The sequence below is a fragment of the Chionomys nivalis genome, chromosome 11 (genome assembly GCF_950005125.1).
Source record: "Chionomys nivalis chromosome 11, mChiNiv1.1, whole genome shotgun sequence".
NCBI classification, from domain to species: Eukaryota; Metazoa; Chordata; class Mammalia; order Rodentia; family Cricetidae; genus Chionomys; species Chionomys nivalis.
The window spans coordinates 57,432,052-57,445,289 of record NC_080096.1 but is presented as its reverse complement, the minus strand read 5'-3'; the positions used below and the strand labels follow the sequence as shown (position 1 = coordinate 57,445,289).

Sequence of the window (13,238 nt, the reverse complement as noted above, 5' to 3'; positions counted from 1 at the left end):
TGGAATGCCTATACTTCCATCTTTACCTAATATTGCAACAGTAAAATAGACACAGGAGTGTTGGCAACAGCTCAACAACGCTGGACCGTGGACAGTACAGGTACACTTTTGTTAAAAGTCCTACAGGTTTATTGACTAAGGCTAGACAGCAATTCAAATGATCCCATTTGGTACATCTACCGCGTCCAAGATCATTACATGGATACAGTCAAGGACTGGACCCTCAACTTTTAGGAAAAAGACCACAAGGAAGAAAATCAAGGTGGCTATTTGGTCCCCCCAGTTGATAAGTGTGTCCTGGAACTGGAAAAGCAAAGGTGGAAAACATAGACGGCAACAAGTTAAAGGACTTGGAAAAAGTTGGTGGAAAGTGGCACGGTATACGAGTAAGGTCACTGGGCTTGGGACGGCAAGGGCGCTGCATTGAAAGAGCATCCACGGGACCAAGTACTTGTAATGTCTGGTGGTGTCATCCCCTCACAATTTTATCTGTATGTGGTAATAAATAGATCAGTTATGTAATAAGGCAGTGTGTTGAATATGCATTCATCCTGTGGAATGAACCACCACAGAAAGATCCATGGTACCATACACATTCTTTAGGTTTTCTTGTGTTGCGTCTGCGTGTTTTCAAGGCTAGCCAGGCTAACTCTTCCTGGGATTTCCTTGGAGAGGTGTGTCCTCTGAGGCTGGTTTGCGTAACCTCTCCTTTATCAAGAGATGATGACTGGCTTTAAAGAAAAATAAAGCTGAAGGTTGTTTGATTTTTATTTTTTTCCCTTTTGGTTGTATCATTCTGAGTGTTTTCATATAAACAACAACAACAAAAAAAATCACAACCAAAAAAAAATAGTTTTTGATGCATCCAGTTGTTGTATCCTCAGGATGTTCCAGATGTTTCCAGGTAACTCTGTAATTTACGGACTGTAGTTTTGTCCAGCGAGCAAAGATCAAAATCAAATGTTGTATTTGTAATATGAAAATGTCCAGTTTCTTCTATAAGGTTCACGATCTGAAGAAGAAAAGAAGAAAAAGTGTGGGTGTAAGCAACAGACATCAAAGGCAAAGAGAAGGACATGGGGGACTCAAACATGAAACCGAGTGGAACAAAGGAATAAACATTCTTATTAATCACAAAGTCCTATTGCAACACTACTATAATGTCTGTCCTATCCCTTTAAGAGAAAATCCCCTCCCGCTCCTCTCCAGATCTTCCTTCTGCTTCCAGCTCATAAGTTCTCCTTCCTTTCCATCTCTTCTCCTGAAGAGGTAGCTTCTCCTCTTCTCTCCCATCTCTATTTCTCTCTCTGCCTCTCTCTGCTCTTCCCCCTTTTCTCCTTCTCCTCTTTCCCTTTCCTCTCCATAACCCACTAAATAAATATCCAACCTCACTCTGCATGGCGTGTCTATCTATCTCTGCCTCTCATGTGCCACGAATCCTTGTGGGATTGGCTGACCAGCTGAGATCTGTCACCTGCTACTTAGCTCCCTGCTTGGGACCTGCTGTCCCTCATGGCCCGCAGCCCACTGCCAGCCCTCGGGGAATGGCTCCATTTTATTTTTACCATTACAACTACTACTGAACTGTCTGTTAGTAAGTTCAGTAAGTCAAAGATAAAGGAAGCCTTTAAAATAAAATCCTCAAAGGGATAGATGACTGTTTTTACTTCTCATACTAAATAAACCAATTCAAGTCACCAACAGAACATTTTACTAAAATGGGTAGGGATATATGACAGCTCAAGACCTTTTAAAACAATTAGTTCCTGACTCAAAAGACTATGACTATATTTAGTAGATGTTAGAAGACCCTCAGTTAGAAATAAAATTCTTCCTAAAAAAGAACACATATCTTGGAGGTTGTGGCACACACCTTTAATCCCAGCATTCGAGAGGCAGAGGCAGGTGGATCTTTGTGCATTTGAGGACAGCATGGTTTATACGAGCTAGTTCCAGGATGGGCTCCAAAGCTACAGAAAAACCCTGTCTCAAAAAAATAAAGTTCCAGGAGCTGGAGAGATGGCTCAGTGGTTAAGAGCATTGGCTCCCAGCACCCACAAGAGTGGCTCACAAACACCTGTAACTTCAGTTCAGGGTTCACAACACTCTTCTGATCTCTGTGGGCACCAAACATGCACATGGTTGCACATATATAAATGTAGGCAAAACACTTGTAAACAAAAAGCTAAATGTTAAAAAAATCAATGTTTTGAACATAGAATTATGAAATATTTAGAAAATTTAGGAATACACAGAGCAGAAACAGATACCACCTATGCTATGCCAATCCATTATGGACCACAGAAGGGGTTCCAGGGAGCCTTTGGGAGGACCAGGGGAGGGGCTCCAGGGAACCTTTGGAATGCTTGAACTGTTCTGTTGTTGAATTTGAGAGAAGCTTTGCATGCTGCATTTACTCTGTGAAAATTCGCCACACTGTATATGTTACATAAGAACATACATGTATTGCTTCCTGTTGTGTTCAACAAATGCTCTTGAACAACTGTGAATAAGAAATTTACCTAGAAGAATCGATGCCTTTGCCCTACAAGTAATGTAATCACACTCCATCTCTTACTGTATTGGCTACACCCACAATGGCAACATGCTTACCAGCTGTGGGATCAAAGGGACTGCAGGGAACACTTCCAAAGGTCAGCACTGATAATCATGGCATGGTTTTAAGGGATTCCTTTACCATGTAAATATTCTTTCAGTGGCAATAACGTTATTTGAAACAGACACTGCTGTTGGGTGGTGGTGACACACGCCTTTAATCCCAGTATTTGGGAGGTAGAAGGTGGTGGATCTCTGAGTTTGAGGTCAGCTTGATCTACAAAGCAAGTTCCAGGGCACCCAGGGCACCCAGGGCTACACTGAAAAATCCTGTCTTCAAAAACTGGAGCAACAACAAAAAAGATGCTGTGCATGGGTAGCGTGCTTGTTAAGTTAACATGCTACATAGAAAAGGGATGGGGACTCATTGGGTAGCGTGCTTGTTAAGTTAACATGCTATATAGAAAAGGGATGGGGACTCATTGGGTAGCGTGCTTGTTAACATGCTACATAGAAAAGGGATGCGGATTCCCTGGGTAGCATGTTTGTTAAGTTAACATGCTACATAGAAAAGGGATGGGGACTCATTGGGTAGTGTGCTTGTTAAGCTAACATGCTACATAGAAAAGGGATGGGGACTCATTGTATACCGTGCTTGTTAAGTTAACATGCTGCATAGAAAAGGGATGGGGACTCATTGGGTAGCGTGCTTGTTAAGTTAACATGCTACATAGAAAAGGGATGGGGAACTCATTGGGTAGCGTGCTTGTTAAGTTAACATGCTACATAGAAAAGCAATGCAAACTCATTGGGTAGTGTGCTTGTTAAGTTAACATGCTATATAGAAAAGGGATGGAGACGCATTTTGGCAAGCTTCATGAGAAAGGGCAGATGGGGCAAAAGAACAGATTTTCTCGCAGGGGGTTCACTTGGCAACTTCCATTCTTATTTGATTCTCTTTAATTCAATTATCTTTAAAAAATGATTGTAATGATTTAGTCTATGACTTATTCAGTGAAGTTTTAAATTATGCAACACTAAGTTAGAAAACTGCAAAACTGAAGATTAAAATCCTTGTTTTCTTAAAGCTAGTTTCCTGAAAGCATTTGTGAATGAATACCTATGGGTCTTAGCATGTGCCTCTGGTTACACACATACAAACATGCATGCACACACCTCAATCCAATTAATTGTCCAATTCTAGACTGAGCTCTGATTGCGTCATCTGACCCCCTGAACTATTTTGTGGGCTAAAACTCTGGCTTTAATAACACAAGTACTCAGGTTGGGGAACCACAACAGACACCACAACCCGATACTCTAACATGCATTTATCTCTTCCTAAAAGTTACCATTTTTTCACGGTGGTACGCCCAGCTAAAAGTCTGTCTCCTTAGACCCATTTGTACACTGAGCAGATGCTACCATTCATAAATCACTAGGCTCTTAGGAAAACTCCCGAGGTCATGGATGATAGGCATGTGCCTTTTATCTTCTGTCTTTCTTACTTGAAATGGAGATGCATGTTTGGCGGTCTAACAGCTCTCTTTCTCTCAAAAGATGGACACATGAAAGAGGTAGAATGGAGACAGGGTCGACCTTCTGGGTGTCATCTTTTAAACTCTAACAGGGAGCCTGGATTACTCGGCTACAGGCTTACTGCTGTGCGTTTAGGATGAAGCAGGGAAGAGCATCTTACTCCCTTACACTACTAGACTCAGCTTCTGCTCCATGTATCAGACTATTAGAAGGGATCTTATTGCTAAAGTATATCACTTCTACGGGACTAAACAAGAGTTTATTATCATATAGGCACAGTGGCTAATGCTGTAATTTCAGCCCTCAAGGAGGCTCAGGCATGAGTAGTCTATGTTCAAGGCCAGCCTGGGCTAAGAAACTGAGCTTCTGTCCAAAGCAAAAAAAAAAAAAAAAAAGAAACAAAACAAAACCAATACAGTTATTTCTTCATATGTACAAACAAAAACCAACCAAACATACAAAGTCACCAATTGACACAAAGATCTTAAATGGACATACATTTGTTTTAGAAGCTACTAATTATCACTCTGGAAAAGTTAGTACCCATACGCCCCCACACAGAGATTCACAGCATAGCTATTTCTATACATACAAAACTCTTGTGGAATCAGATACTTGACATATACAAGGATGAGCTGGTTGAACAGAAGCATTCTTTCCTGAGTAAGTTATTTTTTTCTTACATTATGAAGGTAAACTATGAATCCAGTAAAAACCTGGAGATTTTGGTATAGGACAGTGGTTCTCAACCTGTGGATCATGACCCTTTTTGCCAAACTTCCATCTCCAAAAATATTTACATTATAATTCATAACCATAGCAAAATGACAGTTATGAAGTAACAACAAAAATAATCTTATAGTTGAAGGTCACCACAATATGAGGAACTGTATTAAAGGGCCATGGCATTACAAAGGTTGAAAACCACTGTTATAGGAGGTTGGGTACTATGGCACACACCTGTCAGTATAACTCACAGGAGGCTGAGGCAGGAGGATTCCAAGTTCAAGGCTTAGCAGGGTTACATGGCAAGATTCCATCTCAAAATAATAATAATCAGATCAAAAGAGGAACAAATAGCCTCTCAGAGCTACTGTAATCAGAAATTCATATAGCAGAGGAGAATGCCAAGTCGTCCAGAGCTCCCTCAACCACATGCACAGTAGTGAATGGCACAACACTAAGAAGGGATCCCAGATCTGGCGCATGCAGGGCTGACTGCTCACTACTTGACCATCATGTAAATATCACTGTGCCCTCATCTGGAAGATGGGGGGAAGGGCTAAAGCACACATTCTACCCCACATGCCAGGCTGGCAGCGGATCAAATAAGGCACAACTACTACCTGCTGCATGGGTCATGGCACTATGGCTAAGACTACCCTATAAACAGAAAGGTGTCCTTAATTACCTACAGGGAGAAGTAAACAGCACAAGATTACCAGGCTTGGTACATCTCCCTACGACTCTCAACGGCATTTCACTCCACAAAACAAATTAGGCAAGAAAGAGGGACACAGAACGCTTCTGTGACAACCCCTACCAACCCTCCTCCCCGAAAAGTAACAGACTAGACAGAAAGCATTGAAGAGAACTCTTAAAAATTGTGATGGGGATGTTGGAATGCAGCTCTCCACAATCAGAGGCGTCTGGTGGGGTGTCAATGGGGAAGGACTCAGTTTTCCTTAAGTCTGGCCAGTGGGAGTTTGACCTTGCTTCACTGAGTATATGTGTAACACAAATTGGACTTTGTTTTCCCCCTTTTTGTGTGTGTGTGTGTGTGTGGGGGTGTGGACCTGGGAAGACAGAGAACTGAGTGTGATCAGGGGGCATGATGTGAAATTCCCAAATAATCATTAAGAACATGTTGGGGGGAAAAATGCAGGAAGGAAAACCCAGAAAAGCCTAAGTGGCTTTGTTTTTATTTTTATTTATTTTTATTTTTTTTATTTTTATTTTTATTCTTTTTTAATTAAAATTTCCACCTGCTCCCCCTTTCCCATTTCCCTCCCCTCCTCCCAAATATTGCCCCCTCCCCCCACTTCCCTCCCCCTATCCCCACTCCTCTTCTCCTCCCCCCCACACCATTCCCTCTGGATACTGAAGAGCAGTCCAAATTCCCTGCCCTGCGGGAAGACGAAGGTCTTCTAACTACGTCCAGGAAGGTGAGCTTCTAAACAGGCTAAGCTCCCACAAAGCCAGTTCATGTATTAGGATCAAAACCTAGTGCCATTGTCCTTGGCTTCTCATCAGCCTTCCTTGTCTGCCATGCTCAGAGAGTCCAGTTTCAACCCATGCTTATTCAGTCCCAGACCAGCTGGCCTTGGTGGGCTCCCAATAAATCAGTTCCACTGTCACAGTGGGTGGGTGCACCCCTCGTGGTCCTGATTTCCTTGCTCATGTTCTCCCTCCTTCTGCTCCTCATTTGGACCTTAAGAGCTCAGACCGTTGCTCCAAATTGAGTCTCTGTCTCTACCTCGATCCATCGCCAGATGAAGGTTCTAAGGTGATATGTAAGATATTCATCAGTATAGGATAGGGTCATTTCAGGTTCCCTCTCCTCAGTTGCCCAAGATAACTAGAGCTTCAGGCAAGAGGTGGGGAAACGAACATGGCCAAGCTGTCAGAGTGACTAAACACCACAGTGTAGAGCTACAGCAGAGCCCAGCACTTGATTCTGTTTGTGTTACTATTGTTTTGAACAACAGGGAATGCACCCTTCCAGGAAAATAGCTTTCTATGATTCAACATCATATGTTACTTAGCAATAAATTGAAAAGTGGATGATAAGAATTATCTATAGAAGAAAGTCACTTAATTTTAAATCACAAAACCTTCTGACCACTAGGAAACCCACTCAGTATAGTAAGGATTTCCAGCGCTCACAAGCCAGCCTCCCATTTCTGCCGCCGCCAGGTCTCCCTCTTGCTAGGGCACATACAGGAGCTGATGGTGCTAACCCTGCATTTTAACCCTGCTAAGACCCCTGCATTTTTGTGGGGTTGGTGAAAATCCATCAAGGCAGATGCAAACAAGAGACCTAAAGCAGTAGCCAAGGCAAATGCATTTGGGAGAGTTTGGTCCTATTTACCAACAAGAACAGCATGAATAGTTTGTAATCCTTTGCGTTATTAGAGCATGTCCTAATGTCTTCAATTAAGTAAAAGCTCTGTAAAGATATACACTCCTTTCGGGACTCCTGATGTCAGATCATCAGAAACACAACATTAGCATGTGTTATTACAACCAAATAGGCCACAAATCCTGAAAATACCCCACTAATCCCTGAAGGACTAAACTCTTGCCCTGCCTGCTGATGCAGTGTGGCTAAACTGTGGTGCCGCTCTGCTGCTCAGAAAGTGGTCCCAATGCCCAAGCATGATAGTAACAGAAGCCAGAGAGGCTGCAGATAAGACAAGCACAGGCTGACAGGGTACATGTTGGGAGTGGGGAAGGAAGAGGGTGAGAGGGGTAGCATGCAGCTGCTAGGTCTTTTGTGTTAACAGGGTAAGATCTACTTGCTATTTCGGTGGTTCCTTCTCCAAATCCATTTTTTAAATATAAAAAATGGTAGATACATTATTTTTAGTCTGATCATTTTTTTTTTCAAATACAGAGTAGGTTACTCCCATCCAAAGCGACCACTCCCTGAGTGAAAAGTCATGAACAATCTTTGCTTTGGCTTTATCTAGAATGGGGTTGGTCTGCTGTAACTTAGGTCTTTCATTTGTACATAACAAACCGTACTGCCACATGACAACACAAGTCCCACCTGAGCTCACAGGGGAGGACACCTGGCTTTAGTTTACAGGGGTGTTAGGACAGGTAATCTCCCAGAGAGAAGTAGTTGTATTTAGCGGAATACTTCTTGGGAGAGGTTCTCTGTGTTGCTAAGAATACTCCAATATGCTACTCATCCCTGCAACCTTGATGATAATTCTACAAGAAAACTAGAAGGTATCGAAGTTAATAAGCTATCCTTTAAGGAAAACTGGCTTTTTTCTTTCTTCTTATTCCCTCCTCCCTCTCCCTTTATTCAAATATACATGCATATGTGTGCTCACGCATGTGTGTGCATGCGCATAGACATATGTGTGTATTCACTTTTTTCTTCAATAACAAAATGCAATCCCGGGTTGAATTGATGAGGAGTCCAGAAATGCTCAACCTCATTTTGAAAATAAATATGGAATATATAGTTTAACAAGGAAACAAATTATTAACCAAGGTTAATAATAATAATATAATAATAATAACCCTCTTGCTTTGTGCTTACTGTATTTTTACCCAATAGAAAGGAGGCTTAGGTGATGTGGAACAATGGTCTTGTACCCTGTAAAGATTTGTTACTTGTATTGGTTTAACAAAATGCTCATCGGCCAGTGCCCAGGCAGGAAGTATAGGTGGGGCAACCAGAACAGGAGAATTATGGGAAGGAAAGGCTCAGTCTGCAGTCATCACCCAGATGCCGAGGAAGCAAGATGAGAATGCCCCGCTGATAAGGTACCAAGCCACGTGGCTAAAACAGACATGAATTAGGGTTAATGTAAGATTAAGAGTTAGTTAATAAAAAAGCCTGGACTAATAGGCTAATCAGTTTGTAATTAATGTAGGCCTCTGTGTGTTTCTTTGGGACTGAATGGCTGTGTGACTGGGCGGGACAGAAACACTTAGGAATATATAGTCTTTCCTGATTTAATGCTGTCTTTTCATGAAATTAAATATTAGGAGCCAGGACAGCATCCCCCCCAGAGTAAAAAAATACTAGTAGCCAGCTTTTGTGAGACAAATAAAACTGCCAGAATAGGCTTTTGGAATAGGGATACATTAAAGGAAGAAACCAAGGATGCGATTCTGGCCTCAGCAGAAGTTTTGGTTCAGACGTTCAGCTCTACCCAGTGGAGGCTACACAGACTTTGAGGCAGGCATTTCACCAGATGAGCGCCCCTCCAGGTGGAGAGTAACACCAGCCCTCCACCGTTCTATGTTTTACAATATGAATTAATTAAGCAGTGAACTGTGACAGGACGTACATCACAGGATCCGAATCCCAAGCCTTGGCTCCATTACAAGGCAAATGGCCGAAGATAGAGCTTTCAACTAGCCTGGAAATGCAATCAGGGTGAAACGCTGTGTGCCCTGGAGGGCCTTTATGCCAGGTTAAGAATTTATAGATATTACTCTTTCCCTCTAGAATGCTAAAGTAATCCACTTGCATGCAATTCTCAAGTAAGACACCTTCACTCACAGTTCTTTCAAAGGTCAGGATAAAGAACATTAGACAGAGGGTGCCAGCGATGTTCCCAGGTGAGACCTTGTCCAACAGTCAACTTGCCCAAGACACCGACACCCGTGAAAGCTGCAACGGGGTCCCAGTTTGGGCATCAGTAGCTTTTTCTGACAACTGCTCTTTAGTCACTTAAGAGTTTGGGAGCTGACAGGAAGACCAGCTACCAGATTTACCATCAGCATTGAGTCAGTGAGCAGTTTTCTGTTCTATTAAAGAAAGCTGGAGAAAGTACAGTTGGTCCTTTGTATCCCCAGGTTCCTTGTTCTCAGATACAACATGCTATGGACTGAAAATCCTTGGGGGAAAACGTGCCTTTACTGAACTTGTCATTAGTCCCCATACAATACAGATAACAATGATGTGCATGGCATCTGCACTGTATTAGGTATAAGAGGTAACCAGAAATGGGGAGACTAATGGGATTGTACATAGGTGATATGCAAATATGCCCCCACATGGGTTGAGTGCTCTGGTGATGGATGAGAAAGATACGATGACTTCCAGTAAAGTGCTACCATGCTTAGTTAGAGACACTTAAATCCAGTGCCTTAACCTATGCTAACTTAAAAGTGCACGCAAAGCCTAGAACTTATCTAAAATTGAGAACCACAGGTCTATAGACAAAGTCTATTATTTCAAATTCTAGAAGGGCTAAAAGTTTATTAGACCAAGAAGTTGGCAAATTTGAGAGCACTTATAGACTGAAGAAGGGATATACACAGAATATAAATGCAACCATCAACATTTAAAAAATAGTTTATATATGACTAAGATAGATCAAGTAGTAATTTCAAGTCATTTTAAAGTAGTAAGAAAATTTAAGTGAAGTAATGCATAAATCTATTATGGAATCTGGAACACACAGTCTCTAAATTGTTAAAGAGAAATTATTTTATCAATAGCTACTGTTCATGGAATAAAGGCATGGACTGTACTTGTACAAAAACTAAAACCCACCCCTCTTATCTTCTCAAAACATCACATTGTGCTAAAAGAAGTTTCCTCATGCTTGGAGCATTCCAGAGTTGAACTAACGATAATACATTGTATGTTGTACAAGATAAGGGAAATGAAAAAAAATATTTATTTTCCCGTAGAACAGAACTGGCAAAAGGTTACCAAATTGAATGACAAATGTTTACAACACTTGACTTAAATTCTTATCACTATTTTCCCATGAAACCAGAAGCCTGGTCCCCAAAGTTTCTACAGTCTCCTGACCCCTCTCTCAGCCCACATAGGTACGAGCTGGAAGGACGGAGCACTATGTCTGGTATGAGTTTCATGAGTGCTCCAAAGGGCACCCTGGGTAGCCTCAAATATTCAAGTCCTCCCCAATCATCTCTGCAAGCATGATTCCGATTCTGTTGGTGTGAGGTTGCTGTGGGCCTCCATGTGCTAACACACTACCCCAGGACGAACGAGGCTGTAAGGCTGGGGGAAAGGGTTGTGCTAAAAAAGCATTTCTCACCTGCTGCAGAATGTGTCTTTCCCTCAGTGTCATTAACCTTCTGTGGAGTTCTACCAACTCATCTAGGTATGCCTGAAAGAGAAGGGTGTTCCCCAAAGAACAAAACTTTAAAAGGCAGTTGGTGAGTAAGAACACACATGCAGGGGTGGGTTGCCAGCTAAGATCATGTACTGCTCTTGCAGAGGACCCAAGTTCAGTTCCCAGCACCCATGTCAGGCGGTTCACAGTTGCCTGTAACTCTAGCTCCAGGTGACCCAACACCCTCTTCTGACCTCCACAGGCACATGTACTTGCGTGTGAGTGCATACACACACACACACACACTCACACACAAATAAAATAAATCTTAAAAATAAAACAAAAATCCACGTAGAGCTTAGGGTGACTCTACCATACTGCACAAAGGTACATGGATTCCATGCTCACAGGCTTCTGCCTGGGATGATTCTTGCCCAGATTTTGACCTTTATCAAGCCTGCCTTAAATGATGGAGGGCAATTCTCGAGTCTGTTTGCTCTCAACAACATTCAAGTGAGTAGATTCAGTTTCCCAAAACAAGGCCTCTGCAAGGAATACTGGAAATCCCATGCCACGTTGTCAGTTTGGACGCATGACAGTAGAGGCTGTTTTCATTTTTAATTCTTCAATCTCAAACAGTTTTAGACAATGACAAAACACTTCAGCTTGAACATGAAAGTATCAACATATGTTAGGAAAAAAATCTCAATCAGGAGGGATAAGAAGGTTTCCAGGTATTCCAAATGTTCATCAACGATGAAAGTAAATGTCTAAAGAACAGAATATTCTAAAACTGCAGAAATCACTAAGCAAACAGTCCAAACAGCTCTTCTTCAAGGGCACTTGTGCTCTCCTGCAAATGTTCAGACTTAAGAGTCCTCGTTAACTGACTGTGTGGGTGCCTCAAGGCCAACATCAGTAAAGGCAAACAGGGAGATCACTGACAGGCTAAACCCCACCCATAACAGGTAACTGACATTTCTCTGAGACTTAAAGTCACAGTTTATATACATCGTACACACACTGAGCAAGCTTACTGCACAGGGGTCAGGTATCTTCTTTACTTATGCATGTGATTTGATCTGCCTCTGTTACAATCTTCAAATATCCCAATGTGATACAGCTAAAGTCCCTTGGTAAGCGTAATGGTCATGCTTAATATGGAAGGGAAAAGTAAAACAGGGAGAAGGAACTCCAAAGCACAGGGATGAAGTATTCCCTTGGGAGTCTTGGGAGGAGAGCCTGTGAGAATGACCAAGGGGACCACAAAGAAACAAAGACATGCCAGGCTGCCCGTAGCACTCCCAGGAGTGGACTGGGAACCTACCTTGTCACATTCACCGTTCTTTATTTGCTTATCTGATTTGCTTTGTTTGATTGGACTTTTCACTTCAAGAATCTAGAAATCAAAGAAAACACTAGTAAATTTCACTTCAAGCACCTTCTAGCTAGCTATCCACAGAAACAAAAGCACTCAAAATGCACAATAACATTGCTTCCCAAACAGCATTTCTCTACACATTTGCTTCTTTTCTAATCTTGCCTGCTTCCCCTACCCCCACCCCCCCCGGAAAATAAATTACTTGTATATGAAATGCTGAGTCAGAGAAGCAGAGCTTAGGAAAAACGTTGATGATAAGGAAACCGACCTAAGCTTCCCAGGGCGCTTTTCTTTCATGACAGCACTCACGTATGCATAGCAGCTGAGTTATTTTGAGATTGCTGTCCCTGCTGGCAGGACTTTTTTTTTTCCTGCTTATTCTGCTTCTTCAGCATGAGAATAAGTGCTTGGTGGGCTAGGAATGATAAAACAACCCTTGCCCTCTGGAGCACCTGCCTTTCAGAAGCTAGTCGCTTACTCGGCTAACCGGATGCAACTTTGGGCATGAAGGTGGCCAGTCACCGTCTGGGGTTCTTTGATGACAGAAACAGTTGGGCTCCGAGAAATGATGTGATTGTGTGTGATACAATGCCAAGAGCCTTTGCTTTAATCTGGACCAACTGTAATTCCACACACTGTTCAGAAGCTTGGCTGGGGAGCTATGCTCGTAATTAACAAAGAGAATACTACTATTTAATAAATACCACTGATTTGTTATGCAGGCGCTTCAAAATTGAAGGTTCTGGGAGAAGTCCCTGCAAATCATCCCAGTTTGAAAAGGCTGAGGATGGCCGCATTTATTGATAACGAGTGCTTACACATGTGCATGCACACACAAGCAGAGTGGTTTACATTTTTCTCATCATAACCTCAATCCTAGAATCAGAAACTAATATCAAAGAGGAAAATGCCGAGGGTGGTCTTTAAAAGTCCCATATTCCTCCCATTCTTTCCTACACTGTTTCCTGTCCTAAGTCAGTTTA

The 13,238-nt window shown here is 42.2% G+C and overlaps 1 protein-coding gene across 3 annotated transcripts in view; it reads right to left on the bottom strand.

Annotated features, from left to right (window-relative positions):
• Positions 1 to 750: 750 nt before the first annotated feature.
• Positions 751 to 13,238, bottom strand: part of Mllt3 (MLLT3 super elongation complex subunit) — a 269,185-nt gene continuing 256,697 nt past the window's right edge. For all 3 annotated transcript variants that reach the window (XM_057785470.1, XM_057785471.1, XM_057785472.1), the window contains 3 exons: positions 12,202 to 12,273; positions 10,857 to 10,928; positions 751 to 1,012 (listed from right to left, as the gene is read on the bottom strand). In XM_057785470.1, the coding sequence (XP_057641453.1) occupies positions 881 to 1,012; positions 10,857 to 10,928; positions 12,202 to 12,273 (276 nt within the window). In that variant the 3' untranslated portion in view covers positions 751 to 880. The remainder of the gene's footprint in view (positions 1,013 to 10,856; positions 10,929 to 12,201; positions 12,274 to 13,238) is intronic.